The 27,056-nt window shown below is 40.6% G+C and overlaps 1 protein-coding gene across 2 annotated transcripts in view; it reads left to right on the top strand.

The window, feature by feature from the left end:
- The window catches only part of RAB11FIP2 (RAB11 family interacting protein 2), a 50,805-nt gene extending 23,993 nt beyond the window's left edge, over positions 1–26,812 (top strand). The window contains exons 4-5 of one of the 2 annotated variants that reach the window (XM_007518463.3): positions 16,250–16,295; positions 22,046–26,812. In XM_007518463.3, the coding sequence (XP_007518525.1) occupies positions 16,250–16,295; positions 22,046–22,273 (274 nt within the window). In that variant the 3' untranslated portion in view covers positions 22,274–26,812. The remainder of the gene's footprint in view (positions 1–16,249; positions 16,296–22,045) is intronic. The other variant, XM_060171213.1, reaches the window with a different exon arrangement.
- The last annotated feature ends 244 nt before the right edge of the window (positions 26,813–27,056 follow it).

The raw sequence follows: 27,056 nt of genomic DNA, 5'->3' as shown, positions 1-27,056 counted from the left end.
CTGGAGAGGTGGCAGTCGTTGACTATGTGGGTCATAGTCTGTCTGGAGCCGCAGGGGCAGTTCGGGTCGACTCTGGCTCCCCAGCGATGGAACATAGCGGCCCACCGGCCATGGCCTGTTCGATAGCGATTGAGGAGGGCCCAGTCATAACGTGCTAGGTCAAAGCCGGGTTGACGCTTGCAGGGGTCTGTGATGAGGTGTTTGTTCTTTACCTCAGCTGACTGCCAGCTCTGTTTCCAAGAGTCTGGAACAGAGAAGTTCAGTGTAGGCGTAGGGGACCAGATTGGGTGACGAGACGTCAAGCATTGGACAGGGTGGGCGAAGATATCCGCGTATATTGGCAGGTCCGGTCGAGCGTAGACGTGGGAAATGAACTTAGATGATGCCACATCCTGACGAATATCTGGCGGGGCGATGTTGCTAAGAACTGGCAGCCATGGAACCGGGGTGGAATGGATGGTTCCAGAAATTATCCTCATGGAGGAGTATAATTTGGAGTCGACCAAGTGGACATGGGGGCTACGGAACCATACTGGGGCCACTTCAATAGTAATTAAATGAATTAACTTGGCCTTATTGAAGTTAACTCAATTTTTAAAAGTCTTATCAGCCATATGAGCTAGGTTAGATCAGTATATAAGCAAGGACCTGGAGCTTAATCTCAGTGAACCTAGAGTTTGATTGAAACTAGGACGAAGCCCGTGAGCTCGCTCTTGACCAGGGAACATGACTTTATTGGAGATGAGTCACACTGGGGCTGGCAGAATGGCTCAGCTGGTTAGTGTGTTGTTTTGCCATATGCAGGACCCAGGTTCAAGTCCAGTCCCTACCACATTGAAGAAAGCTTTGGTGCTGTGGGGTCTCTCTCTCTCTGCCCCTCTGTTATCTATCTAAATAAATAAAAATAATAAGCACATGTTAGTACATACCAGAAAACACATTTAAAAATAGTGACAAGTGTTCCAAATAAATAGTTGATGAATAATGACTTTATAAATTCTGTCACTAGCTTTTTGACTATCTAGTCAGTCATTTTGCCAGTTCTCATTTAAAGAGTAATGGAGCTCTGCTGTGTGTCTGGCAGGCCCTCCCTGCAGGCTTCCCCAGGAAGTGTTTACTACTTTGGGCTGCCCAAGAGCCAGTGAGGAAGCACCCTGCAGCAGCTCTGCATTAAGAATCATGGTCTCGGGGAGTCAGGTGGTAGTGCATTGAGTTAAGCGTGCATGGTGTGAAACACAAGGAGCGGGGAAGGATCCCGGTTCGAGCCCCTGGCGGGGGAGTTGATTCACAGGCAGTGAAGCAGGTCTGCAGTGGTCTTTCTCTCCCCCTCTCTGTCTTCCTCTCTTCTCTCCATTTCTGTCTGTCCTAACTATGGCGACATCAGTAACAACAATAATAATAACTACAAAAACAACAATAAACAAGGGCAACAAAAGGGAAAATAAATAAATATAAAATAAAGAAATAGAAGAATAATGACCTCTTTGTTGTGGAGCCTGCGTTGTGGAGCCTGGGGCTGTCTAGGTGAATCACACATGATCTTTAGTTGAGGTGCCTAGCATGATTATATTTCTTGCAGATATTTTTCACTTAAAAAATGCCCCAGATAAAAATGGATATCATATTGAGCAGCATTTAATAACTGATTCAGTTAACTTCTCCCAACTATAGACTTCATAGTATATGAAAATATATACGATACTAATAGTAGAAGGTATGGGATAGGGTTTTTTTATTTTTTTATTTATAAAATGGAAATATTGACAAGACTATAGGATTAGAGGGGTACATTTCCACACAGTGCCCACCCCCAGAGCTCCATATCTAATCCCCTCCCCTAATAGCTTCCTTAATTCTTTATCCCTCTGGGAGCATGGACCATTGGAAGGTCTGGCTTCTGGAATCGCTTCCCCACTGAACATGAGCTTTGACAGGTCGGTCCATACTCGGCATGGGCTAGGTATTAAGAGCATCCAAGTGTGGAGTTTAGCCTGGTATGTCCTTTCAAAGCCTTTTTTTTTTTTTAACTGTGATAAGATAGTTGATAGTGTAGAGAGATTATGTAACTGACAATATTGAATTCTTTATATTGATACCTTTAATGACGGTTGATATTTATTAAAGACTGAAAAATAGCGGCTACACTGTGTGCTGAGGTTGTGCCACACAGTACGCCTTGGAAGGGGAGTTCTTGCTCGTAGTACACAGCTTCCACAGAGTATAGAGGAGTTGCTGTCATTGTTACTCTGTTCCCAGGTAATATGTTTTTAACCTGAATTGTGCTACAGTGAGAGCCAGCCTTCCTAAAACAGTTGTGGCCAGCTAGAGATGGTAGTTGAGACTGGGAACTGTTGCTAGGAACTTAGCATAGCAGATAAAGGTCTCACATCCAATTCTGTAGGAAGGGCAAGGATTGTTTGAAAGCCTATGCAGGGTGTGATTGAAATGCAGCTGAGGGAAGCCTGAAACAGAAGCCCATGTGTTTCACTGGCAGGTAGATGTATTTGGCTGTAGCCATAAACCTGATAAAGCTGGAGAGGCAGCTCATGCAGGAGAGTGTATACCTTGCCATTTGCAGCCCAATTTTGAGCCCCTGCACCACACAGGAGAAGTGCCGGGGCGGGGGATGGCTCTGGTGTCTCTCCCAGGGGCTGTCTCCGTCCTTCTGGGTCTCTATCAGAGTAAAAGGTTGGCCCATGTGTTGGGCTGCGCACGAGAGAGAGAAGAGACCAGGAACTCGTGGCGGAGCAGGAACGCAAATGCAAATCTTTATTCATGCAGACGTCCCAGAGTGGGGTGCAGGCACAGCGGGTTTAGGCCATATGGAACTAGCAAAATGGCCACCGCCTCCCACCTCCCACTATGCCCACCAGCCCTTCTCCAGGTTGGGATGCAAGAGAAAAGAGAGCAACACCAGAACAGCAGTGGGTTTTATAGGGCAAAAACCGGAAATGGCAAGTCAGGACGGGATTGGCTAGGAAGGGGGTGGAGAGAGGCAAAAGGCATGCTGGGAAGGTGGAAGCGTCCTTAGCAACTGTTGCGATGGTTTTAACTGAATTAGCAACACCCTGAGGGGATAACGTGGTGGGGGTCTGTAAATAATACTTGCATGGAAATATAGTGGTTTGTAACAGGCCCTGCCAATGTTCAACCATATCTGCACAATTTCCCAACACCCACGATCTGTGAAAAACTTACAAGCCCCCTTACGTTTACAGACATCAAACAACAACCCTGAAATTTTTCTGGTTTCAAGAAGTTTTTTTTCAATTATAATCTTTTATGAACTAGACTAAAACAAATAGAAAATAAGTTAAAAAATTCCCTGCATTAATAAGCAACTCTTTACAAGGTAAAGGCATACTAATCAATACTGTTATAATATCCTATGTTTAGAAATGTTTGCTTAGCACTTGAAACGGGAAGTTCAGGGTAGACATCTCAACTTTGACTTTACCTTAAAGCATGGGGATCATTTTCTAAACTCACTTGGCTTAGCTGAGGTGAAATTGTTATGGGAGGCTGTCCCGCCTCTTCTAGCCAGTAGGATCGATGCTGTGTATGGAAGCTGTCTCAGAACATTTCAGAATTTCCTCTTGGAAAGAGGGCCCCTGTGTCAGGAAACTCACACGAGTGCTAGTGAATGAATATATCCCTGCTAGGTATGCATCCCTTGTAATCTTTTCTCTCCCCCCCCCCCCCCAGTATAACATTCTGCTGGAATAGTCTCGAAAGTTCTTCAGTATGTCTACAATAATAGGAATTTGATTGTCAATCTTCTTTAGTTTTGCTTTGAAAGAAATATTCTGTGTTTAATAGAAAAGAAATGTAACTAAAATGTGAATGTAATACATTTTTGGATTATAATCAATTTATTGAATAATAGCTATTACCCCTATGAATGGGTAGTCTTAGAGTCTTTTTTCCTTGTCCTTCTATCAGTCTTTCTATCTGGCCGGCACATACATAGGATGACATTTTACAATAAATGTATTTATTTCAGAACCTGATAGTAAGGAATGGCCATGTCCTTGGTCTTGCATTGCTTTTCTTTCACTTAGGATCCTTCTAATATTGAGGTGCAAAGTGTGCATGCATCATGGGAGGTAGATTTAAAAGCAAGAAAGTATTTGTTCTAGTTGGTGCAGCTAGTAAATTCTAGTGGAGATATAAGAGATTAAATGGGTGAAATTGGGTAGTCTGGGTAGCATAGAAAAGGTAGAATTAACAGTGTCTCAGGGTATGCGTTTGTTAAAAGAAAGAGAAAAGGCTCTCCTGAATGGAGGTGGAAAATGAGTATTTCAGATGCCTGTCAGGGAGGGACCCAGCCTCCCTGAAACTACTAAGTTGCGGAGAGTAGTTGAGAGGAAACCTTATCTCTAGGAGCTGGGCATGCCCAAGCGGGGGATTTGCACCTAATTCTCTAGGAAGCGTAAAGGTTTTTCCAGCACCATGAACCACGTGATTGAAATACAGTTGAGGAAAATTGCAAGTAGTGGCATCTTTATGGCATAGCTGATACGGACCCGGCCAGGCACAGAAACATGCAAAGTCACAGACAGTTGCCAGTGAGGGAACGCACCTAAGAATGGTTCTAGATTCCAAACAAAAGCTTTTTTTGCTGTGAAAAAGTAACTTTAGCTATGTAACTTGTAGGAACAGAGCAATGGGGAAATTGTTGTGGCCTCATAACTTTGTAAAAATTACAAGGTACATGCTGTATGTACATGCTTATTTACTTATTTATTTCTAGAGCCAGAGAAGCAGAGAGAGAGAGAGAGAGAGAGAGAGAGAGAGAAGACTACAGCACCAGAGCTTCCCTTCAGTTTGAGATAGACTGGACTCGAACTGAATTGTCCACATGGCAAAGCAGCACACTACCTAAGTGAGCTATTTCGCGGGCCCAAGGTGCACACATTCAGTCAACCAGTGCTGTGTTATGAGTCTTCTTTAATAGTTTTTCTTTTCTTATAAAATGACCCATCAGTTGGCTAAAAGATACACAGTATATTGTATCGTGTCCAATAAAATCATTATGCTCATCCGTTTTTGCTAGAGTGTTTTTGTCCTGTAAAGGGATATATATTCTTTTTCAACAATAATTTATTATTTCATAGCTTGTGAAACAAGCTTTTGATTGCCAAGAATATTGCAAGCTTGAGTTTCTTAGCTTGATCTGCAGTGTCTACAAGTCCCCCAGTAAGCCGGCAGCTCTGTTTCCTAGGAAAATACTCATGTGTCTGGGTGGGGGGGTGTCACCCCACAGAGTGATCAGGGAGGTCTGCCTGCCTTGAGAGAACCTCTTCAAAGACACGGTGGAGATGGCTGGAGTTGGGGAAACGAGACTTTGTTGTTCCAGGTAATGTAGGTCCTGTGGCCTAGTGGGAAATAAGGACAGCCTGCCTCACCCCTATCTTCATGGAAGAGTCACCTCTGTTCGGCTTATTTACACACACACATGCACACACGCTGACACACACACACACACACACACACACACACACACACGGACTGATGAAGAGGGCTGGTTTGGCCTTGCACAGAGAGACAGACAAGAGTGTGCTGTTAAGGGGCCCAGTGCCTTGCTTTCATCACTTCTTTCTAGCTTTGCTTCCAGAATAAACAGCGCCTGATTCCTTCCTTGCCCTAGACCCACGTCACCCAAATGGCAGGCCATGGGCCCTGGTCTACTCAGAACAAAAGGATGACCGTAACACATTCCCTGATGACACTTGTCCTAAAGATTGAGGGAGAAGGTTCTTTGTATATCAAGAGAAGCATGCTGCTGGTAGGAAGTAAAATGCAGAACTTTCCCTAAAATTGTTAGTTTCAAGTTGTCAAAGCCATTTGTGCTGCTAGATTTATTTGCATGTAGTAACAGGTCCTAAAAGGGTAGGAGAAGAAAAGCAGAGAATGTAGATGTTTTTCAGATACAGTTTCTGTTTTAAACCTGAAGTGATTGGATGATGGACTGACTGTAAGATTAGAGGAGGGTAGAGTTCCATACAACATCTGCCACTAAAGTTTTCTACCTGCTCAAGTCCCATAGCCATCCGAGTTGGAGAAGTTTTGTAACCCATCACGCCTGTGCTTGGAAGTTTCTGAACCGTTTGACTCTTCTTTCAAATAATGATGACCTTCACTGGGAGAAAATAGTACATTCAATTACTCATTTCCTCAGAGAAGACTTTAAGCCTTCAAGTTGTAGGACTTTTCCTCAGCACGCTGGGACAATAGCTGGGTCTGAATCTGCTGTCCGTGACTTTGGGTGTCACTGACCAGCTTTTAATTGTCTTGCCTATGAGATCTCATAAAAGAACTCCTGTGAGGATATTAATAAGTACATTACTGTTAGTCCCCAGACACTTATGTATGAGGTTCGTTTTGCCATGCAGGTATTTATTGTGTATGCCCAGCCCCGAGAGAGAGAGAGAGGGAGAGAGAGAGAGAGAGAGAATGCAGCAATTTTAATTTGCAGTATCATTAATCTGACTTGCATTAATTTGGCTTGTTGCCGAGTTATTTCCTTTTCCTAGCAGGAAAGAAAAGAGAGAGAGAGAAAAAAGAACCGTTGAGTTGTCTGTTGCCTCTTATTTGAATGTACAGTAAACATGACTGAAGTGAACTGAAGGTTGTGTTTACTAACGGAACTCCTCTCTTTAAGTATTCAGGTTTTCTCTCCACTATCAAGACAAACTCATTTAATATCAAACCTTTATAAAAATACATAGTACTTATTAGGATTTACCAGAAGGTCTCAAACCACTTTGAATTGTCATCAGAAACCTGTACTGGTAGAGCCACTTGGCATACTGGATTAACTGACTAGTTTTCTTTGATTGTTTTTAAAAATTTTTTATATTTATTTATATTTATTTTCCCCTTTTTGTTGCCCTTGTTTTTTATTGTTGTTGTAGTTATTGTTGTTGTTGATGTCGTCATTAGATAGGACAGAGTGAAATAGAGAGAGGAGGGGACGACAGAGAGGGGGAGAAAAAGACAGACACTTGCAGACCTGCTTCACCGCTTGTGAAGCGACTCCCCTGCTGGTGGGGAACTGGGGGCTCGAACCGGAATTCTTACACCAGTCCTTGTGCTTTGCGCCACCTATGCTTAACCCACTGCACTACCGCCCAACTCCCTTCTTTTTATTGTTAAGTCACTTGTTTAATGCTTATTTTAGTTCGTATAGGCACTTTTAAGCTTTTTAAAATAACTCTACCTGAAGAACTAAAAAAAAAAACAACAACAACAAATAAACAACAGCAGCAACAACAAAAAAACCTTTCTGCTTGCTTGCTGTCAGTTCTTGATATAAGTAATCTGTTATTTAGGAAAAAATAAATGATTTCTTCTGCTCTTTGGGGACTTGCTATCTTCTTACTTGTATTGAACCTTGTATTGACCTCCCAATGATTTATTCAGTCAGCTATTAGTGTAAGTTCTTTACAGATTTGTGCTAAACACTGGCTATTAAATTTTTCAACATTCATTTTATTAGATATCTGCTAATGTCCTCTGAAAAGATTAATGAGATACACTTCCTTTCTTCAAGTGGTTTAGTGCAGTAAGGGGTGGGAACTTCAGGGATTAAAATAGATACAGAGAGGGCAAACTATACCTTTTATTTATTATGGTTTCATGCAGATTGTATGTGCATATGCTTGTGTGTGTGTGTGTATGGATATATGCTAGTGTGAGCTGCTAGAGAGAATGCCTGGAGCCTCACATGTGAGTAATATCCCTGGCCCTTCCCCCAGCCTCAGGCGCGCGCGCGTGCGCGCGTGCGTGTGTGTGTGTGTGTGTGTGTGTGTGTGTGTGTGTTCGTTCGTGTGTGTGTTCGTTCGTGTGTGTGTGTGTTCGTCCATGTGTGTGCGTTTGCGTGTGTGTGTGTGTGTGTGCGCGCGCGTGTGTGTAGCCATAGGGGTCTTATGCATGTGTGAATCCACCACTCCTAGGACAACTTTTTCATCCTTTTGTTCCAGCCGGATAGATGAGGTGAGACGTCACAGCACTGGAACTTTCCCCAGTGCTCCCACGTCGGGCCTCAACTAGGCTGTATGTAAAGGCGTTTCATTTTCAGCACTGACATCCATCGCATTGTCTGTACTAACTCACTGCAGCTTGTTTATCCACTCACCTGCTGAAGACCTCTTGGTTGCTTCACTTTTGGGCAGCCTTGGATAAACGTGGAGAGACTTCTCAATGAAAATGAGCAGTGAGACAGACCCACGACCAGAAGCTGGTAGGGGGAATCCGGTAGTTGTGCAGCCTGCAGGCTGAAGGTTGGAGTCAAAGGCATCTCTGAGACCTCATTCCCCTTTGCGGCTAGGAGATAGGATGACCCAGGAGGAGGATTCTAGAGCAGGGTGATATTAAGGGCACAGCGAGGGCTGGTTGAGGACATGTTAACTTTGCAGCACAGCTAGAATTTCCTGCCTGAGACTTGGACTTGCAGTGGACATTTGTTAAGGATTAAGGTTAAAGAAGAAAGATTTAGGATTTAGCAGTTCATACTGTAGTTTGGGAATATGAAATCACCAAGGTGGAGTAGAAAAGATGAAAGAAGAACTGTAAGAAATATCCAGTGACCCTACCTAGGAGTGAAAATAAGAAGATGATAAGGAAAAGGATTGATTGAAAACAGGGGAGAAATTCCGGGTTGCCTGATTATTATGGAAGAGAATCTCCCAGAACAGCCATTGGAGCTGAGAGGTTAGAGACAAGGAGACTCTCGCTTCTAGGTAAATATTGTTTGCTGGTGGCCTTCATAGAAGCAGGAATGACTCCTGTTGGTGGGAATGTGATCCTGTTAAAGAGGAAGGAGTAAAGGAAGAATAATTGCCAAGGGTTAGGGCCAGAATGGTAGCACTGGGGGAAACTTCTTTGCTGTGATGTCTGTCTGTCGGTCTGAGAAGGCACGCCAAGAACAGTGAAATTATGAATGTGGGAGGCCCCAGTGCACCAGAAACAAGCCAATCAAACCTCCAAAATAAGCAAACAAAAATAAAAGTGATTTGGGAGTGTTAAGAGATTGGCGACATTCAGAGAATATTGATGGGGTATCTGGGTTCTGTACATAGGCTCTGGAGGAAGAGGTGAGAACATACAAATGACTCGGGAGACGTGTTGGGGTTGGGGTGACTGGGGGGGTCCACAAAGCTGATCCTGACGTGGAGGAGGAGCAGAAGCAGGAGGAGGACAGCTCAGAGAGTCAGAAGGTGAGGTGGAGCAGTTGGGACTGACTGCCTGAGATTGTCTAACGGTCCCGGCCTTCTGGGCTGCTTCTCCTTCACAACCACATTGAGAGAAAAGCTGTGACTGTATCTCGCACACTGGGAAACAGTTTATCCCTGTGAGGTGGCGTAATTCAAATCCAAGTCACTCTGAGCAATTACAGCATTTCAGAACTGAGGGGGGCAGTCAGTCTCTAATAACGTAATCCTAAACTGAACATAGTTTCCAACATGCTCTGAATGGGCAAAGTGCTGCCAAAGAAAGGTTAGTGCTGGCGTGCGTGCCTACACGAGTAGCACTGAATTGTCATTTGCAAAGTAGGAGACTGTCTTTGATAAGAAATGTTTATGTGGAGGTAGATGGTGGCACAGTACTACAGTGTGAAAGACTCGGGTTCAAGCCCCTAGTCCCCACCTGCAGGGGGAAAGCTTCATAAGTGATGAAGTAGAGCTGCAGGGGTCTCTCTTTCTGTCTCCCTTTCCTCTCTCAATTTCTCTGTCTCTTTCCAATAATAAATAAATACAATTAAAATAAAATTTTAGGGGGCAGGTGGTGACGCACTTGGTTGAGCGCATGTTACAGTGAGCAAGGACCCAGGTTCGAGCCCCCAGTCCCCACCTGCAGAGGAAAACTTCACAAGTGATGAAGCAGCACTGCAGGTGTCTCTCTGTCTCTCTCTCTCTCTCTCCCTCCCTCTCTGTAACCCTCTTCTCTCTCAGTTTCTCTCTGTCTCTATCCAACAAATAAATTAAGGTACAAAAATTAAAAAAAAATTGAAAAAAAATAATTAAAAAAGCATATGTCTATGTTAAAAAAAAAAAACAACAGAGTAGGTAACTTCATGCTATATTGTTTTTCTCTGGCTCTTTATTCTTTCTTCCTAATAGAGAAATGGGACAAGCTTTTCCCTTCACCATTTCCAATAGTTAAGTGGATGGCTTATGACATTTATTATTTGTTTGTTTATTGTTGACAGGGGCATAATTTAGAGTCTTATACATACAGCATATCACTGAGCCACATCACTGGCCTTATTATGTTTTGGTTGTTGTTTTAGAGAGAGAGAGAGAGATGGAAAGAGAACACAGCACCAAAGCTTCCTTCAAGGTGGTGGGTCCTGGGCTCCAACCTGCCAAAGCAGCACACTATCCAAAGGAACTGATTCTCCAGCCCTTATCACTTATTTCAATGTTACTGTTTTATTGCTATCGTTATAGTTTGTTTTTAAACCAGAGCACTGCCCAGGTCTGGCTGTTGGTGTTGCTGGGGATGGAACCTGAGTGTTCAGAGCCACAGGCATGAAAGCCATTTGCATAACCATTCTGCGATTTTCCAGCAAGCCTTACTGTGTATTTTTATCTAAGACTTCCAGCAGGAACCATGACATAGAGTGGGTAATTGAAGTTTAGTGAAGAGATCCTACACCCAGGAGTTGGTTTGAGTTAACAACATGGAAGGCTTGTGTTAAATCTATATATGGCTCTGGGTAGAATAGTTCTTTTGAAGATGCTAATTCTTCCAATCCATGAGCATGGGATGTCTTTCCATTTCTTTGTATCTTTTTCTGTTTCCTTGAAAAGTGTTACAGTAGTTTTCAGTACAGTGGTTTTTCACTTCCCTTGTAAGGTTTATCCCTAGATATTTGCTTGTTTTTGCAGCTATGGTGAATGGGATCAATTTCTAGATTCTTCTTCTAGTTGTAAGCATAGAGGAATGGCACTGATTTTTTGTACGTTGATTTTCGTAGTCTGCCACCTTACCGTATTGCCAGATAGTTTCCAGGACATTCCTGCTGGATGCTTTTGGATTTTTCTATATATACTATCATATCATCTGCAGATAGTGATAGTTTGACTTCTCTTCTACAAAGGGCTCTGGGGAAGAAGGGAGAGGGGCAGGGTAAAGGGACATTGGGGTCCTGGTATATGATAAGGGAGGGGACCCTCGGTTGGGGGAGCAAGTGGCTCCCAGATACCTATTAAGGGAGACGAGAGGTTGTGCCTGTGTGCTAAAGACTATATTGTAAACCATTAACTGCCCCCACCCCCAACAAGAGAGAGAGAAACAGCAGGGCACTTCAGTGTCTCCAGGGGACTGCCACCCTCAGGTGTGAAGGACCAGCTCAAGTGGCAGCTGTGGCTTTTGAAGAGAAGCTAAAGCCAGTACAGTGGAATGGGGCTGAGTCAGGCTGGGAAATAATTCTGTGTCCTTTCTGTACACTTCAGTTTTCTGCCTTGGAGTGTCTCCCAAAGACTCATCATAACTGAAAACAGTGACCAAGGGGGCCAGATAATACCCCCTCCAGAGGCCAGCCTCCTGGGGTGTGGGGAGGACAGAGGCAGCAGGAGTGGCAAACAGGAAATCACTTCAAAACTCACTGTGTTTACCTTTGTTCCTACCCCCATACCACCCCAACACACACACACACTCTCTCTCTCTCTCTCACTCACCCCCCCCCCAAAGAAATTGATTTTTGGAATCCTTGAAACCAGCCAGCTCCGAGCTCCCAGTAGGACTGCAGAAGTTTTGATCTGTGCAATTCATGGATAAAAAGTTGGAGCCCTTTGAATCCTGACTGACAATTTTGAGTAAGCTTTTTAAACTCCTCTGTCCTTGTTTCCTTTTCTGTAAGTGGAAATAAAAGGGGAACTCACCTGGTAGAATTGTTACATGGCTGAGTTACTGTGCAAGGTGGTCAGATACTTGGGACCATGGTTTGAAGTCCAGTAAATGTCACTAGGTGGTAGGCATGGTGTCATTATTCTGTACCTTTCTTTTCCTTTTTCCCAGACTCATTAAAAGATTCTATGTTAGGTTACACTTCTCCCTTTATCCCCTCCTGAAATACATTTGTTACCAGAGTGAGGTCTGGAGTCTCTAGAGCCCACTCCCTTAGTTAAACAAGATCAATAGGATACTCTTTTTTGAAAATAATTAGTGTCAGAAGTTCTTCAGTGAGAGTTTGAAGTTTGTTTATTCTGTTTACAATAAGGAATTTAGTGGTGTTTGAGAAAGTTCCTCTATTGTTACTCTCTCCCCCCCGTAATTGGTACACTTACTGGATTTTACAAATAACTTGAATTCACATATCAAATGCAAAATGGCTTATGTTGTAAGCCAGAACAGAGTTAGCTTTAAAATTTTAGCAGGAAGAAACATTATGGGTATTGTAATAATGCTTGTTTTTAAATCACCTTCTAAAAGAGCTTCTGGCATTGTTATGTCAGGTCTGCTCAAAAAAAGAAAAGAAAAGAAAAGAATGAAATCCCACAGCCAGAAATGTAAACAGTTTGCTTTGTCTTATGCTGCCAAGACTGTTAATCACTTACACTAAATTTTTGTTCCTTTGTAGGTATTTTTGGCCTTAACACTGTATACTTTTTCCCTCTCACTAGTATATTCTCCTTTGGCATTCTTGCTCCAAAAGCATGTATGTTTAAAAAGAAAGCACAGAGAAAAAAAAAAAATCCATGATCACTGCCAAATACCTTAGTGATTTCTGGTGTGGTCAGTTTTACCACAGTAGGAAGAACGGTCCTTCTCTAGCCTGTCTGTGCAAGACTAGTCTATTGCACAACAAATTTCAAGTTTTCAGGAACTGAGTTCTCTATATTCTAACTTCTATAATATTCTAAAGTGACTGAATAGTACTAGAGAAATGATACTAATGCTTCATAGAAATATACTTTTTGAGTATTATCAATTTGAAACAATTTCTAAATTAGAATTTACTTGCATCTTAATTTGGAAATGAAACAAAATAAAAACACTTTGGCATTTGCCTAAAAGCTATACAGTATGTTATTAGGGTAAAGCATTTTATTAGTCTAGCAAATTTTTAGATAAGAATTTGAAATACTTTTCATATGTTTAAAAGTTACTTGAACATTCTATGCTGCCCTGGAACTTCTTCAGTTGTGCTTTCTAAAATTAAAACTGTTTAATCCTGAAGTCTCAGTGTGAGGCATTTTCAGTGTGAGCATGTCTAAGTTTACTCTGTACATGATTAAAGACACCATTGCTTTAGCCTGTCAACAGATTGTATTATTCGGTATCTTGTCCGACATGAGGGCATCAATCTAAAGAGAAAGATAACACAAATTGGTGCCACACTCCTGTAAATAGAGACATTTTATATTTCACCAAGCTAATTCAATCCAGTTCAGTTAATTCTTCCTCCATCCCCCCCCCCCCCCACACACACACACCCAAGACAGATCAGGAAAAAGCAGCTATGAATGAACGAGTTTGTGGTGTGTTTGACACATCTGTGTGTGAATATCAAGGCAGCCACAAGGGAAGGGTTCTACCTTTAGATTTCATACAGTGCCCTGCACAAGAGGCCCACCCCTCAGGTCTGCCCTGCAGACTGCTGGAGAGTCAGAGCTCCCGTCACGCCCAGGTATCATGGGAAGTGGCAGCACCTCTCCTCTCCGTCTGCCACTCTTTTCCCTTGGCAGACCTGACCTTTCCCATTTAATCATCCTTAAATAGTCTGAGACACTTTTCAGCTTGTCACTGACAGAGCTTCACTGCAGTTCCATTAGGCTAAGGCCACTGGACAGGATGTATTTGTTGTTGGCTTTGCAATTGTAACTAAAAATCTGTGTCCTAAGTGTCGGGTCGTTAAAAACCCTTATATATAACGATGTGATGTTGATGAGAAAAGGTTAAGATTGCAGAAACAGCACAGAACAAAAACACCAGACCCTGGCTACTACTCTGTGGGTCAGATCTGAGATCCTCATTGTTGGCATCGAGACCCTCCCAAGTCGCCCTCCACCTGCTGCCTGGTGGCCGGAAGTCATGCGTGTTCTGCAGTAGCGCTGCTGTCTGGCAGCCCCAGGCCGTGCCATACCCCCCTCAGTGTCCTCCCTCTCTGGCCTTGGAAAGCTATCCTTCATGCCATTTTAAATCCTACCTGTCCCTGGGATTAGATCTGTTTGACTCATTGCTCTGACAAAGCATCTCTTTTCTCTGTGGCCTGAAATCCTCCAGGAGACTGCGGTGATCAGTTCACCCGGCCTTTGCCTTCAGGGCTCCACAGTGCCCCTGGTGTTCACTGAGACCTACCAGCAGAGAATGGTGCAGGGCCTTTGCTCTGGGGATGTCATCTGAGTACCTGGATTTAGCAGATGCTGTTGCCACCTCTATTTTACAGAGGAAGGGGGGTAGAAACACAAAGTTGAGTAACTTGGTCAAGTATAAGGCAGAACCTGGATCTGAATTTATACCACTTGACTCTTGTTTGTTTTTTTTTTATTATTGTTATTGTTATTGATGTCATCGTTGTTGGATAGGACAGAGAGAAATGGAGAGAGGAGGGGAAGACTGGGAGAGAAAGACACCTGGAGGCCTGCTTCACCGCCTGTGAAGCGACTCCCCTGCAGTTGGGAGCCGGGGGCTCAAACCGGGATCCTTACATGCCATGTGCGCTTAACCAGCTGCGCTACCGCCCAACTCCCCATACAACTTGACTCTTAACGCCCTTTTCTGTTTGCAGCCCCTATGGTAGGTAGATGGTAGACTGTCAAGCCTGAACACATCATTTTAGCCTAGAGAGTATTGCAGTCCGATGGAGCGAGAGAGGCAATAGAAAGCCTTTCTCGGCCTATCAGGGAACAGCGTGCTGTGAGATGATGGGATATGGAGAGATTAGTCCCTTTGGGCCCTCAAGTTGACCTCCTGGATTGAAAATCTGGATGGGAACCATGTGTGTTAGCAGCTACTGCCATGGCCCTCTACGCCGAGGTGTGCTATTTGAAAATATCTTTGGGATTTTTCTTTTTGTGTTTTCATTTAAGTCACTCCTTCGTTGGGCTCTTGAGGCTTTAGTCTGGGATCATGCAGAGCACCCCGAGATGATGAGATACAGGAAATGAGAAAATGGCACATTGGAGAGTGTCACCCAATTCCACAGAAACACGACATTTATTCACAAGAGTCCTCGCTAGAAGAGAGCGACAACTAGTTTTCCAAGCAAGTACGATTAATGTTCGGTCACAATAAGCAGAACCTTGAGTATGTAGGAGGCTGCCATGGTGGCGATACTTCGATGTGTCCTGGAGATTTACAGCCTAGGATATGTACTCACAGTAATCACACTCACTGTATCCAGTGCCCAGACTTTTGATGCACACCGTCAGAAGCTTTAAAAGTGAATTTCTTCAAAGGATGTCAGTTATTTAGCTGATAATGCACAGATCATCTTTAAAAAATGTATTTTATTGGATTTTGTTTTTTTATAAAAAGGGTTGCCAAGGAGTAATGCTTTGTAGAAATCCTAATGGGTAAAACTTTTAAGTGCTGGTCAAAAATTAAACTTGAATAGCACGATGAAATATTTACTCATCAGACGCCTTTGAAGTTTAGCTCCTTTTTGGTTGCAACCCCTCCTAATGGACATGTTTCAAAGAGGAAAATGATTATAGCATTCAGCTGTGGTGTTTTCTTACCCCTCACCAGGAAATCTGGTTTGTTTTGGTTCACTTGAGTATTTAAATTTTGAGGACTATCTACTTAGAAATCACTTTAATGACAAAACATGGTTCATATAATTCTGAATTCCTTCTCACTGATAGGATACTGTTTGGAAGTTACTTCTTTTTTCTGATAGCTATGAGAAAACCTGAAAAGATTGCTTCGATTCTTTTAGCCTACAATCTTTCAACCTTGAGTTAACTATCCAGTTTCATATCAACCTAGGTGAGTGAGTGGGTTTATATAAAATGAGTTTGATATAAATATGCTCAGAAACTACATACTTAAATGTATACTTAATCCATTCAGGTAATAACCAGGGGATTTTCTTTGAAGTTTAAGTGTGTAGATGCTTTAGAATGTTGAGTGAGTGTATTTGTTCCGTCTACATCCTGGATTAAATTTCACCCATTGAACTAATTTAGGACTCTAGACATTGTTATTGCAGTGTTGGTTGAAAATATTTTTCCTTGTGTTTTCTCCTTTGTAGACCATGGTACACTTTTAACGTTGCTGTTTGTGTTTTCTTTAGTTTTCATATGAGTCTGACAAGCAACGAAGACCTCAGGAAAATTCCGGTAAGTTGCCTATGTGGGTTAGAGCAAGATAGTGACCTGTCTTCGGCCTGGCACGTGTATCTAAGAAGGCTTCCGGCTCCTTGAATTCCTCAGTTACCCATGAGTTACAGCTCATTGTGATAACTTGAGAGGAAAGGAGAAAAATGGAACTCAAATTTGTGTTTTCTGTGCCCTGCAGTGGGACTTCTATACAGACAGCTGAACTCCAGGTAGTCGTATTTGTGACTGAAGCGCTCATAGATTACACAAACTGTTTAAAAGTTCACGTCACCGTTATAGTTATGAAATTAGAGCATGTGGAAAACTACCATGTCTTATGACAAAGACTGAAGTTAGAGGAAAACTTTTGTTAACATTCAGTAGGAAAAGCATCCCGAGTTCCCAGTCAAGTATTTGAGAGAGCCTTCGGAACACTTATTTCCTAGTCAGGATGAAACAAACTGTGTTGACAGGATTGGCTGAAAGCAGCTAAATGCCTCACATATTTTGCAGGAATTACTCAGGAGTCTTACTGCTGTTTAATGGTTACTTGAAGTCCAATTTGGGGATTTCTGATGTTCAGAGTTTCATTGCCTCTTCAATCAATTCTAAATATATTAAACCTAGTGAATGAGTTGTTTTCTAAAAACGTGGGCCCATGTTCTTGGTAGAAAAGTAAATTCTCACTGGGCAGCAGAAATAGAGCCTTTATTCCAAGGGGCTGATGGTTGTTGTCTGAACCATCTGTCCTTAGTGTGTGTGATCCAGATGTATAATAATAAAAATATGTAAGCAATCACATACCGACGTTTTCTATAATGTGATATGTCTGCCTCATGGACGGTGGTATGTTGCCCACTCTAACTGGGGCTCTTTGCCTTTAAAATCAGAGAAAGCATTGTAGAATAGGGCACTTTGTACTGGGTTTTTGCTGCTTTATGTAAATGACTTGTAAGTTTTGATGTTTCATAAATACTCAAGTCTTTATAATACGGCAGTCTGGCAAGAAATGTCAGAATATATGAAGTCAGCCTTTGATCAGATAGTAAAATGAATTCTATCAAGCAGTTACTTAATCTCAAACAAAATGCAACATCAAAAAATCAATTTAATGTACAGCTATTGTTTATTAAGTCACCTTAATTACAATTCCGATGTGCTTGTAAATGGACTTTTCCAAATCTTGTAATTTATTGTCGTAAAAGCATCTTTAGAATTCTTTACAGAAATAAAATGTGAAAATTGTTTTAGTTAAAGGATTTAAAGGTGATAAAGGAGTCCTTGATGTGTAATTATTTTTTTCTTTAGAATACTAACTATTCTAAATGACAGTTAAAGGATTACTAGGTGTTGTTAATTTACCGCAAGATACAATTAAGAGAAGGCTTGTCCTTATCCTGATCATTATTGAGGAAAAGTATTTGAACGATTTTTATGTTGAAGATGATAAGATGTTTGAAGTAATTTACATTAAGTTCTTCAGTAATAGCCATCCACCCAAGTTATTTTTTTTTTCTCTTTCTGGACACAGTATTTTGTAATTAAGTTTATATATCTTATATGCTAGTGCCAACACCTGTCTGAAAGCACAGTGTTTAAACAGGAGCAGTAGCCAGTTGAAAGGGCAGTGTGAGCTCTTTAAGGCCTAATTAAGAACTGAAAGGGAGATGAAGGGAGTAGGACAAAAGATGTGAAAGTAGCTGAGATGATATTCCCAGAGCAAAGTTCCTCATTAGAACAATAATGAGATGATCAGAGAATGCCAAGCCTTCATCTTATCTCTCTCCCTCTCTCCTCTGGCTGCCTTGGATGTCAGCTAGTACCCTACCAATATTTGGTTACCAGGACAACCTTTCTTTAAATCTTCAGTTATTTTGAGTACTGATAATTTGCTTTTGTTTAAATTTAAGTATTGTAAGAACGTGTGTGTGTGTGTGTGTGTGTGTGTGTGTACATTTCCAAGTTTAAAAGGCTGGGCTCTGTGTAAAGTAAAAATAGGTCACTAGTAGTTCTCAAAATCTTTTTCATAGCTATGTTATTTAAAATTCTGATTAAAGAGTTCCATGTAGTAAGTCTGTTATTTTCTCACCCACTCCCTATTTCCTTCTGTCTGTACATGGGAATTTTCAAAAGTGGTTGGGTAGGAATGAAAATGAGTTGGTTGTAAAAGGGGAAGAGAAAATAAATTTACATTAAATTTCAATATAAGGAGACATCTTACAAACATATGTGCCCCCTATATGGAGCACTGGAAGGAAGAATATTGAACACTGATTATTCCCTCTGTAGGTTACTTGAATCTTCACCAGTTTGGAAAGTTCTCAATTTTAGAATTTGTTCAAGAATAAGATTAAAAGTCTCTTTTTGAAAAAATCAATTACTTTTATATATTAAAAGGGTTGTCCTCTGTAAACAGAGTGAATTTTGTAACCAGAGAAAATTTGTTAATATTAACCCTCATTGTTCTATTGAGAGTATAGCAGGATGCAGAAGGTAAATCTGTTTGTTGCTTACATCATTAATTTAAGGGTCTCATTAAGAAATTGCAGAGTTTACAGGATTTCCATATACGAGATAAAATCTGGAGCTGAGCATAAACACTGTTTTAAATTATATTCTTTTCTAGAATATAGTTTATAATACATATGTTTCTAAGATGTTTTCCTGCCTAGAAACTTGATGAAACAGTTTGGGATAAAATTTTCACATAAAAGGATAAATGGAAAATGTACTGAAAAGGTCAGAAATATACTCCCATGACATCTGTCTCTCTCTCTCTCTATAGATATATATGTGTGTATGTGTGTGTGTGTGTGTGTGTGTGTGTGTATGTGTGTATGTATCCATGATTGTGACGTAGTCAGGCCACATAGTGGATCTGTATATGTAATGTTAATTGTAGTAGTATAAATTATAGCCTCAGCTAACCTAAAGAAATCAGTTCATATATGTGTAATTTGATTAAGGTAAGAGAGACTCAAAACGGATGCTATTATTATGGTAAATTAAGAAAAAATGTAAAAGTCAACTAATCAGTTATGAATCCCTTTTAGTTTAATTTCAGTAATCCCTGCAGTTCTCTTAAGAACTCATTTTGCAGTAAATGTTTCACTGGAAAATTAAATCACATTACTTCGATGTTATTACTCTCTTAAAATCACTTTGCAGATCAGGAAATTTTAGCATTTGAAGGGACCTTGGAGAACATGTCATTTATTAGAAAGGGGAAGTGAGGGCTAGGTTGATTTCTGCAGAATTTCTTAGGGTAGACAAAGAAACTTAAGCCTATTTTAAATACTCTTTAAATATATTTTTATGGTCTTCTTAATCTTTCCTATAGGAATCTGCTTAGTATAATAAAAGTTTAATAAGAACGTGGTTAAGAAGTTATGATATGATAAGTTTTATATCTCTAAACTCATTACAAATTAAATAGACTAGTGAGTATATGGGAACTTACTTTTATAAAGGGTTAATCTGAGGACAGAATTGTCCTTTAATTGTTACAGAGCGATTCTTTCTTTCTTTCTTTCTTTCTTTCTTTCTTTCTTTCTTTCTTTCTTTCTTTCTTCCTTCCTTCCTCCTTCCTTCCTTCCTTCCTCCCTCCCTCTCTCCCTCTCTCTCTCTCTCTCTCTTTTTTTTTTTTTACTAGAGCCCTGCTCAGCTCTGGTTTGTGGTGGTTGAACCTGATACCTTTGAGCCCCAGGCAAGAGTCTCTTTGCATAGCTATTATGCTCTCTACCCCTGCCTGAGCAGTATTTTCAAATGTATTTAGAAACAAGATTTTACAGCTTGAGAACTGTAACTGTTGCTAGTTTCTGCACTAAAAATAAAATAGTCTTTACTATATCTTCCCAACTTCCAACACCCTGCCTGTCGTTAATGTCCTTTCCAGTCAGACGTTAACTAACTGGAGAGGAAGTTCTCTCAGGCCTGTCTCTACTACTGCACTATTAAATAGTTGCTGACTGGTAGCAGCTTCTCGAACTGAGCTGACCTATTGCTGCCATTTTATTTTTCCCAGACCTTAACTTTACTCATATCTCTCCTTTGGTTGGAAACCTTCCACAGCAATAAGTCAAGATACTTTACTAGCTTTCAGCACCCCTGATGATCTGTTTGGAACCTTATGTCTCTGCCCCTCTCTGCTCCCTGTGCTGAACTTTATTTTGCAACCACCGTCCTCTGGCTGCCTGTTATTGGCCATGCTCCTTTGAAATTGGTTTTTCCTGTAAAAAGCTAAGCCCAGTGCTGGAGATGTCCACTGCGCATTTCTGAAGCCTGGCAAAATCCTTTTGAGTCCTGGTGCAGGCTGTGACTCCTCCACTAAACCTGAGAGGTGTTGGGGCTAGAAGCGCCCGGGTCCTGAATTTCCTCCTTTATTCTGGAGAAGGGCGTGTGTAGTAACAGCCTTGTACTCTAGCATGTTTCTCCTGTGCTGGCAAAGTCAAGGTGGCCAAGGCAGGGGGAGGGTGCAAAGTTAAATTTTTCTTTTGCTCGTGAGATTTCCCGGACACTTAGCAAGTCATAGTAGGCACTGAAAATGAGTAGAGACAAATTTAGTTTCTTAAGTTCTTTTTATAAAGGCCTTTCTTTCTACATTCTCTAGTTTTCAGTCTTACCCTCCACTGAATAGATGAGGTACCATGAGTCCATAAGAGAAAACCCAGTTTCCTCAGCATTTAAGTTTATTTTTCTGAAAGCCAAATGGCAATATTTTGAAAGAAAGTATTGAAAGCTGCTTCATATTTGAGCTAGGTGTTAGAACTAGGGACCAAAAGGTATGTTACTTTATATTAGTCTAGTCTACATAGTGAAAAACTTAATACTAGACACTACAAATAGGATATGATGTTGGAGTCCCTAAATCAAATTCTGGGGAAGTATTTTTCTTTCATGGTGCTTTGCTTTGTAATATAATAAATCAATGCCTTTGTTTGTTTGTTTACTGCTCTATTTTGTGTGTAAAAGAATTTTTACTAATGCGATAAATAACTCAAATAAGAAAAGTGAAATGTGAGAAAGTTCAGTATACTAACATAGATGTCATTGTGATTGTAATTGAACACTGAACTTCTTGATAACCAAGACACAAAGGGAGAAAAGAAATTCTGTAGTTATTATATAGGAAGAGGAGGAGGAGGAGGAGGAGGAGGAGGAGGAGGTGGGCAAGTTCCTCATGAGAGAAAAAAAATCTGTTTGTCTCCAAATGAAGACAGTAGTTACTCCATGGATTCTCTTCAAAGACGATCATTCATCGAATTCTTTAGACACATCGGTATTTCATAGGGATGTGATTTTACAGCTTCTTGTAACCATCTTCAGCAACCAGCCAAAGGCATTTTATGTTGAATCTCAGTTCCATGGAGGCAGGTCTCTGAGGACAAGCTTGCGTCCGAATGTGTCGTTTCCGGTAGTTTCCTCAGGTTCCTCCAAGCTAATTTTTAGAGATCTTTTTTTTTTTTTCATATTTGTCACAAAGCATTTTATCTCTTAATTAAATCTTAAATTGTATGGTGCCCTAGTTTTCCTAATTTCTTGTATTACAATGCTGTCCACAATGTAAAAGAAGGCCTTAGAACTCTGTTACTACAGTGCATCTGTTAAGAGTTGTAACCTTCCTCCTTCTGTCAACTGTCACGTGACTCTAGCCTCTTGTCAGCAAAAAACTTCAACAGGGTTTCAAAACCAAAGAGTTAAAGTTTAAAATAATTCTTCATTTGTCCCTGAATCAGCCCACAAGAGTGATGGTGGTCTTTCTCCCATTCTAGGACAGCAACCCTTTTGATGCCACTGCAGGGTACCGGAGCCTGACCTACGAGGAGGTACTGCAGGAGCTGGTGAAGCACAAAGAGCTTCTCAGGAGGAAAGACACCCACATCCGGGAACTCGAGGACTACATCGACAACCTTCTCGTGAGGGTCATGGAAGAGACGCCCAGCATTCTCAGAGTGCCATATGAACCGTCCAGGAAAGCCGGCAAATTCTCCAACAGCTAATAAACAGCTTGCTCCACACTTACATTTGGGGTGGGGGGTAGAAAGGAGAAAGAGAGAGAGAGAGAGAAGTAAAAACGTGTTCCTGAAAGAGACCACACCGTCAGGTTCCGTTACTATTCCCATTCAGTGTGGAAGGTGTGATACCTGGTAACATTAGCAGGGACTCTCAAGAGTGAGCTTTGGAGTGAACCAAGTAAGTAACTTGGACTTTTCAAGTGGAAATAGACCAGGTTCTTAGCAAATGAGCAGTTCCTTTGGATTCACGTGGGTGCTGGCGCTGGCTAGCTACTCTGCCATCCAGCCTAGAAATACCTTGTGGAGTTCACGGCTTACTTCTCAGGAACAGATGTCTCGTGAAGCAGAAATGCTGCCTGCTGTGGCTGGTTTCTGGAAGTCAGTCTGTAAACATATTTCGCTGCAGGAATAATGCTCATCAACACCACTACTAAACAGTTCGTCTTTTACATATATCCATGTGTACATGGAGAAATGCCCGTGTCTCTTTGTATGTGAAAGACATGCATATCCCTCATCTATCCATGCGTTTTTAGAACACTGAAGAACTACTGGTTACCTCTTAAAGTGAGGGTACTGGTTTCTTCATTTGAAAAGAAAGGTGTACGTGCTTTATAGATGCAAAGCAAATCACCACTGCTGTTGCTACCGATGTATTACAAAAAAGCCACTTCAAATCGCTCTTGACTGTGTGAACCTTGGTTTTAAAATGAGCTGCTACATGTATCCCAGCATCAGAACATATCTCCGGACATAATGTTCCAAAAATCCCTTCTTAAAGAATCACACATTTTAGGAAACTTCACTAACTTCTCAGCCGCATGATTTGTTGAATTGTTTTTTTTGTTGTTGTTTGCTCTTAGCACTGGAGTTTTGTTTAAGCTACACACAGAAGATAAACTAATGCAATTTGTTTTGTTGCGACACTGCATGCCTCTAACTCACTAGCAGGGGAAATATTAGGAGTTGATATCTGAAGATAATTTGCAGGAGGGGTGGCAGGACAGGAGTCGGTGATTGTCTGATGCCTGATAGCCCAAAGCAATGGACAAATTCTAGGACTGAAGAATTAGGCTTGGTTTCAAGTTACATAAATAATAGAACAGATGGTTGCATTTTGATCTTGAACCAAAATTCGACTTACTAAAGGAGTCGGTTTTCAGAACAGACCTCTCCTGGCATGACATTATACACTACTCATCGAGGATCCATTTATCACAAGATGATAATTACTTTAAGAAATAATCTCCTCTCCCCTCAGCGTGTTTATTATTTCCATGAAGTATCTTTGTGTGTTTGTATAAAATGAATATGAAATTTACAGTGGAAACCAGCGGTATAAAAATGTTAATAATAACTTAGCTGCTTGTTTTTAACCTTAAAAATACTGTGAAACACTGAATGTGTATCTTCGGAATTTAAGTGTAAGACTTGCCTCTATGTGGAGCCATAGGCTCCTCAGATCTTTTAATGAACTGCATTCTTTTGTGTAGTACCTGTGCTACTAAGACTTCATTAAAATAAAGCAAGCAAGCTTTACTCACTGTCACATTTTGAATCCCAAAATACTTGGGTAAACTTATATGCAAAAATCTTACATTACGTGTATTTTCAGATCCTCTTTAGTTTGCCTGAAAATACACATTTTGAAATTTTGAAAAAGAAATTTCCCAAATAAAACAATGGAAAAGATTTTTAATCTGGAGAGAAAAAAAAAAAAAAAAAAGCTTTTACCAAGTTTTCTCTCCTCTTAGGCATTTTTATAGTAACCTACAAAAAAATCCAGTGTAGAATTTTATTTTCCCATTTGAGATCTCAGCAAATACTATTTTTTTAATGTGGTGCCATTTAAATTGCCACTTATTAAGTGTTATAAAATACTAATTTTTCTGTTGTTAATATAATTTATACTCTTATATTAAAAACGTACCAAAAATACATTTGTTTTCAGTATTACAGCAGATATCTACAGGTATTTTAATATGCTTTAGCCAATTTGGCTCTTTATAGAATGAACCAGTGTGTCAGTTTTATAATGGGGATGTGTTTTATGAACAGAAATTACTTAGAAATGTGATTTAGGTGTGGCTGTTCTCTTCTTGATAGGCAGAGAGAGAGAGATAAAGTAAAAGACTACTAGTCTTTTAGTAAAACTTGCTTCAAGGGAGGGGAGAACAAACTCAAACCTGGGTGGCAAGCATAGCAAAGCAGGACACTAACCAAGTGAGCTATTTTGCTGACCAAATACTGCTATTCTTTTCATGACAAAATTCATTTTTTAGGAGAGTGTTTGCTTTGATAAAAACTTAAGCATTAGACTCATCTGCATCATAAAGATTATAGTCTTTATCTTTGCATCTCAGATAAGAGTTATATTGAGAATTGAATCTGCACTTATCACTGCCTCAAAAGGTTCTCTTTATGAATTTTTACTCATGGCCTAAAAACTTACCGCCTATTTTCAGAAACGTCTAATAAACTAAAAATAAAAAGTAAAGATTAATTTGCAAGTAAGCATATCAGTGTTTGTGGCAGATGCGCAGAGTAGTTTTATCTTCTAGCCTTGTCAAAAAAAAAAAAAAAAAGCCCAGAAAGATCACCTTTATTTACTTTCCAGAATGTAACTTTTACATATTGTAGGGATGCATTCTGTTAGTTTAGAGATGGAAGTGAAATAAACACCCTCACTAAACAGTGCACAGTATCGTAGGCTTAGAAACATTTTACTCTCTTTCATGTTTAAAAAATATACTCAATAATATTCCCACAAGTAAGAATTTGAAAACAGATCGTACTTATTTATTTATTTACTTGTAGACTTGGTGTCTCACGCATGTGTAATTTCAATGCTGCAGGCTGGTTTTTCATTCAGATAGAGAAAGAATGAGAGACTCCTGCATCAGAACTTCGTCATTGCCAAAGCAAGATGGATTTTATTTTTCGGTCACTAAATCGGTATTTTTATCATACCTATCTTGAGCTAACATATCTCTGTCACATGGCTGAAATATTTCTATTAGTTTTGAAACAGTATTGTTTTGTGACGAGGTTCCATTCTCAGTTCTAAAACTGAGCTTTGAGGGCGCCAGGGAGAGAGCACAGTAGCAGTTGCCTGAGACTGCAGCGTGGAGGGCCCTGGCATAAGCCTGGGCTGTGCAGTGCTCTGGTCTCTTTCTCTCTGTTTTGGTGTCTCTTGTGAACAACAGCAAATCACTAATAAAATTCAGCTTTGAAAGTATTCAGCATACCGCCCCGCCATTTAAATTTCAAGTTTTGTTCCTTGACTGCTGCAGTCAGACCTTTGAATTGTATATAAAACAATATGTGTCACCCATCATTCCTAACAAAGCGTTGCTTTCTGTTTTTCTCTTCTCCATTGAGCCTAGTTGTGTCATCCCCCCACGAAAGTGGAATCATTTAGAAATTAAGCATAACTGTACCCCCTTGCTTTGGCAGTAAGTGAAGATCCCTTGTCATTTTCCAGTGATAATGTTGCCTTCTGTTGGAAGGGCTCGTGACTGAAAGCCGAAGTGAAGCTCAGCTCAGTAGTGACAGACTTGCTTTCCTCACATCCTTCCTTCACCACTCCACCTTCACCCCCAGCCCCGACCCCACCTCCTATCCCCATAAGAGTGCTTATTCTTTAACAAGGAGAATCTTAGAAAAAGAACTGCATATGCCTACCTAGTGATCCTTATCCTAGAGCTTTTCTCTTCCTCTGTAGGTTTTTAGGAAAAACAAGTTTACCTTGGATTTGTAAGATGAATCGGAAACTTTTTCATGTCTGCGAATTCATATGTCTCACAGATATGCTAGGTGTGTGTGTGTGTGTGTGTGTGTGTGTGTGTGTGTGTGTGTGTGTGTGTGTGTGTGTGAAGTGGGGTCTCCTGCATGCTCATTCACTTGACCTCATTGAAGAAGAAGGTGTAGACCACCATGCTGTGGGGTTGAGGCGCTAGGTGGGAGGGTCTGTCAGCAGACACTGAGAGCCCCCATTCTCACAGATGTATACCTTTAATAATCAGATGCAATCATTGCAAGTAGTTAATATGCAATAGGTAACACCTTAACTAATCTGCATATGAAGGGTTTTCTGATGTATTTAGTAAGCGTAGAAGCTCTTCAAGCGTTAAACTCAAGTTGACGTCTTATTTCACTTATTTTCTATGTCAAAGCATTCATTCTTACAGAGGAATTTCAGTCTGTAACAAATGATACATTGGTCCTGTTAATCTCAACTCCTGGGGACTTGTATTTTGAGGTACAAAAATGTTGCAGATCTAGAAGTGTGTATATTCAGCAGGTATTTGGATGGCACAGGCTTTCTTTATAACTGCAGAGTATTACGTGTCTTAAGTAAAATGCTCTAGTGACTTCTATACATTCTGCAGGTACAAACTCAGAACTCTGTGTAAGCATTGCCTAATGTGACAGTTGTATAGTTTATGTAATCTGATGCATGTCAGAATTTTTCTATATTCGATGACTTGATTTATTACAGTTGATTAAAGTGTTTAATCTTAACTCGGTTGTCATAATTTCTTATTGCAAAGGAAACAGTGTGACACGAGCATTTGTACTTGAGTCTTACTTGTCTTTGAATAAATACTTTGAATTCCTTTCATTTGACATACAGCAGCTAAGACTTAAAAACTCACTTCACTGTGGAAGTCACCAAATGTTATACTGGGAAGCATGAAATCAAATTTTCTTGCCAGTATATATATATTATATGTATATAAGTATATATTAGTATCAATGAATATAT

The sequence above is a fragment of the Erinaceus europaeus genome, chromosome 14 (assembly GCF_950295315.1).
Source record: "Erinaceus europaeus chromosome 14, mEriEur2.1, whole genome shotgun sequence".
NCBI lineage: Eukaryota > Metazoa > Chordata > Mammalia > Eulipotyphla > Erinaceidae > Erinaceus > Erinaceus europaeus.
The sequence above is the reverse complement of the archived record's forward strand: the minus strand, read 5'-3'. Positions and strand labels throughout refer to the sequence as shown.